Source organism: Xyrauchen texanus, chromosome 20 (assembly GCF_025860055.1).
Source record: "Xyrauchen texanus isolate HMW12.3.18 chromosome 20, RBS_HiC_50CHRs, whole genome shotgun sequence".
In the NCBI taxonomy this organism is placed as follows: Eukaryota; Metazoa; Chordata; class Actinopteri; order Cypriniformes; family Catostomidae; genus Xyrauchen; species Xyrauchen texanus.
This window is the reverse complement of record NC_068295.1, coordinates 8,510,341-8,515,162: the sequence shown is the minus strand read 5'-3', so window position 1 is coordinate 8,515,162 and position 4,822 is coordinate 8,510,341. Positions and strand designations below refer to the sequence as shown.

At 38.2% G+C, this 4,822-nt stretch overlaps 1 protein-coding gene across 1 annotated transcript; it reads right to left on the bottom strand.

The window, feature by feature from the left end:
* Positions 1–2,400: 2,400 nt before the first annotated feature.
* LOC127660281 (homeobox protein Nkx-2.3-like) lies at positions 2,401–4,622 on the bottom strand. Its single transcript, XM_052150412.1, has 3 exons — positions 4,508–4,622; positions 4,059–4,401; positions 2,401–3,476 (listed from the first exon to the last, which is right to left on the bottom strand). The coding sequence occupies exons 2-3, from the start codon at positions 4,393–4,395 to the stop codon at positions 2,851–2,853; spliced, it is 963 nt and encodes a 320-aa protein (XP_052006372.1). The 5' UTR covers positions 4,396–4,401; positions 4,508–4,622; the 3' UTR covers positions 2,401–2,850.
* Between the last annotated feature and the right edge of the window lie 200 nt (positions 4,623–4,822).

Here is a 4,822-nt window from a genome sequence, read left to right as displayed (position 1 = left end):
CCATGCTCTCTTGAAATAATTTTTCCTTCCGTTTCCATATCTCTACAGATAACCATTACAGATTTATATTCCTCAACTATTTGCCACATTTATTTTGCCATTCTGGATGTCATTTTGGTATGCTGTAGACCTACTTATTTCTTATTTTAGGAATTTCAAGTCTGAGCCATCAAGGTTAGGTTATAATTAGAATTGTTTTTTTTTAAATAAATATTTAAATATAAAATCTTTAAACTTCAATAAACATATTTTTCTGTTAACATTTTTAAGTCAGTGTTCCTTTTCTGGTAACAGTAAATTCTGTTCCAGATATTTTCAATCCAACTGAGTTTTCCATCAGTGTTTTATTTGATTCATAGAAACAAGGCCATATCCAAGCATATTTTGGGAAACTAACCACACCTTCTCCCGACAGTCGTCCAGAAATCCTCTCTATAGATTCATATCTCTTGTCCAGCACTCTCTATGGCAGTGCGTCCCGAGGCATCGCCGCTCTGTCGCCATGAGTATTTACATTGAAGTGTCTGGGCCACTTACCCTGACAGCAGGTATGTCCAACTGGCCCAGCAGTAGCGAGGGGAGCTGTTCATCCTTGCTATTAGGTGAGAGACAAAACCCCGATGACTCTGTGTTTACTTATCTATTAATCTTCATTATAAGAGCTCTGGTAAACTCGTGAATGGGCTGGAGGACAAACAAGTGACCAATCAAAACATTTTACACTGGCGTTTTTTTTATTCCCAAAAGAGTATACTTTTTATTGTTATAAAATCAAGACTAGGTCGGCTTTAAAATTTATAAAAAATTATGTATTGGGGAAAATATAGGGAAAGTAAAAATCTATATTTTTTTGGTTGTCCGTTAAGATTTTACCCTGAATTTAGTAGATAATAGTTCAAATAATAATACAAATAATAATGCTTAAATAATAATTATGACATGTTATCATAGCATTTTCAGGAACGAGTTCGTCAGCCAGCAGATGCGTAAAACTTTTTGATTTTTATTTAAAATTTTCATTTAGCATTTGCTCTTAAAGGTCACGGGCCGATTTACGCCGGATACACCACGTCACACACCACGTTCGAAGGTCATTTTTAGTTTACGTTATTTTTCTATGAAGCAACGCCTGTATCACAAAATAGCACGTAGATGGCTTTTTATTATAAGTCTGCATCCTTACAATAGTTGTCAGGTTCAAAGTGCTGAATTAAGGCCACAACTTTCTCCAATCACTCAAATGAGTCCCCCAAAATAAAAAATACCAACTGCCAAAAAAATAAATTGCATGCTATTTTTCCCGAAGCTCTGAAAGTGATCAAATATTACAGTAACATACAGTAAAAATAAAAAAATATAGAAAATTGTAAATACTTTGAATTGTATAAAGACTTCAGACATTTTAATGCTTAGCTATACAATAATAAAAGTGTCCCAGGATAAACTCGTGATTACAAGCAATGTGGAGAATGATTGTAGGTTACTGATTTGCCAATAGAGGAAGAAGAGGAGGAAAAGTGAGATATGTATTTATTTTTAAGTATGGATTATAGGTCAAGCATTTCTTGAAATTATTGTTAAAATATGCTGTCATACATCGACTGCAATTCATTGCTTATATAAGTAGGCCTTCATAACGTTTGAACTAATTGTCTGTCATCGGCTGAATGCACAGACTTCAAGCACTCTGAGGCTCTCGTTAATTTACGAACGTTTTTATGTCCTACTAAAAAAGATAAGGATGCTTTTGAAAACCGTGTCGTAGAGATTAAGCACAATTTACGGGCCTGTAGGAGCTACTTTGCATCGGGTAAACCAATGTATGATTTGTGTATGTTTCTGTAAGGTTTGTTTGTTTGTTAGCGTGCTAAACTGACTTATAGACAATTGCTTTAAAAATGCGTAGATCGATTATGAAATTATAAATGAATAAACATTAAAATATCGCCTATTTTATTTTTTTCAAATATGGGTTAGAGAGAAGGCTTTCCGTTTCCACTTATTTTAGAACTGCTGACATGCACGAAGAAAACACTTAAAAAAATCATAATGTTGCATAAGTGTGAACAAATTTAAGTTCAGAATAACTGCTCATGTTATAAGTTATAGTTGCAGTCTGTTAAGAAGAGGAGAAAATAATAATATTTTTTTATATATCTTTAATTTTTCGAATATTTATCAAGAAGGATTATTAACCAAGGAACTGTCCTAATATGTTAACTATAGAATGTAACCTATGTTGATCATAAAACACCCCCTTTTTCCCCAATGGGGTAAATTTTTTTCGTTTTTCATCCAGTGTTATTGAAATATTAGAATTTATGTTTTATTGTAGACTCTTAAATGCATGTTTCAAATTGTAAATATAATTGTAAAATATTTTTATTTTTACAAGCAAGGTTTGCACAACATTACACACCATTTCGTTTTCATAACATACTTTGGTAATAAACGTTCGTCACTAAGTGCAATGACTGAGAAAGCAAATGTCTCCAAGTAAGGATGCCAACATAAAGACACACATACATGTTCAGGGGCCAAAATCTCCATCTCCAAAAATGTGATCTAACACGCATTGCGTTGGAAATATACGAACTGTTATTTAGCATAATCGTGAGATGTCGGTGCTGTAAAATAGTCTGCTTTCATTCTACATCTTAATTTTTTCATCTGCTATGCATGTTCGTTCTGCCCTTATGGAAAGGTTGCTAGAAGATATTCACAGAAGCTTATACTGAAAAGGTAGACTATACATTCAAGTGATAAAAGTCAGAGGCATAAATCACGAGTAACTGTCTGCTAATTTGGTAAAGCTGTCATTTATGTACAGGGGGATGGGTTTTAATGTCACTACCACGCGCGAATACCCTGCAAAGTCCCTTGACACGTTGACACGGGCGTCCCTTGTGTTGTCTGAGGTTGGGAATATGTTCCGAGGTTGTTCAGACTCATGCTCATCAGCGCATTGGTGGATGTGTTTGTCGGAAGAGGTGGAAGGCTTGGATATGTACAGCTGTAAGGGTTTGTATAGGCGGCATTATTATAGGACGAATAACCGTTGTAACTGTATGGGCCTGGGTTCACTGCGTACGTGGCGTTGTAACTCTGTGATCCCGTTAAACACGGTTTGCCATCCCGGACCAGCACCGGCACTGCCACTCTCCTGGGTGGCGGCGGATGGTGGTGTCCTGCCATTTCCAACGTTTTGTCTTGACGCTGCCGCTTGCATTTGTATCTTCGGTTTTGAAACCAAATTTTGACCTGCGTCGATGTCAGTTTCAGGGTGCTAGCCAGATGTTCTCTTTCGGGAGCCGACAAATAGCGCTGCTGCTTGAAGCGCCGCTCCAGCTCGAAGACCTGCGCCTGGCTGAAGAGAACCCGCGGCTTCCGTCGCGTCCTCTGCCGCTGCGCCCGCTCCGAGTCCGAGTGCATATCACCCTCACACTCCGGGGATCTGATTATCGCACCGCAGCTTTCTGTATAACACAAAAGATAAGACAAACAAGAGACACAAACGCTTACTACCACTTCAACATTTTAAGCATTTGCCTACATGGAAAAATCACTGCACATCGCATGCGGCTAATCTATAAAGGCCTTTATTCAAATGCATTAATAACATTTTATTTTAAAGCCGCTCTTTTTTAAGGCTACAATAACAACGTGTACTACAAGAGGATGTCTGTCTCTTTCTCTCTCTCTCTCTCTCTAATCAGTTGAAATTATTTGGCACTATCCCGAACATTAGAATTTGATAGGCCTAATTGTAGATGTGCATGTCCACTTCTAAAATACCAGTGTTTCTATTTGTCAAGACAAGCTCATTAAAGCTAATTCCACACTTATGTCTTTTACTATGATAGTATGTAATATTTCATATTTATAGAAGCATTTTATATTAATGAAACGTATAAATAGCATATTTATTTTTACTTTAATTTTCTGTCCCTATAACAGGCCTAATCTTTCTTTCTTTCCCTGTCTGAAATTCAGAGACACGTGCAATTTAATGTTCTCTTCAGTTTCAAATACAACGTTTTAGAATCCAAATCACCCACTCGTTTCGTGGTCCTCAAGTTCATCTTCAAGTTTGTCGACGTGTCCCAGTGACGGATGGACGAACATCGGAGGTGAAAGGCTGCTCTCCACTAAACTATCCTGCATGGAGAGCGAGTTCAGAAAAGCCATCTTCTCCTCGTTGTCTGAGAAGCCGGGGCTGTCCCCACCTCCGAGAAAACAGGATGATGGTGCCTGAAATCTCTCCTGCTGTTCCGGGTGCAGTTGCGCGTGGTGTTGCACTGGATGCAAAGACTGAAGGTGGCGAGATTGCTGCTCCAGTTTCAGTATATCCTTCACAGAAAACGGCGTTGATGTAACCGGACTCGGAAGCATCATCAGGCGCTGTTGGATTACATCTATAATATTATTCCTGAATCAACTGGCAGCCTCGAGCACTAAGCCCTGTTGAACAATTGTTTTGATAGGTAAAAAATGTATGTAAACATACCTAAATGTGTCGATTAATCTCCCATTTTTTCATGGCTCGTTGATTTGCATGAAGAGAGGTGAGGACCGCCACTCGTCGGTGTGAAACTGTTGTGTGTTTTTCCTGGAGTCCGGCAGCACAAGGCAGTTCTTCTGGCCGGTGATGTCACATTACCGGGGTGGGATGTAACGATCCTTCCCACAACCCACAAAGAATACGCATATACAGTTTCATACCAGCAGGGAAAAAAGGAGTCCAATAGCCTACCACACGATACTTTTTAAATAGCGTTAATCCAAACCAGTGAAGTCAGTTATATTGGCCTGATTAATTATG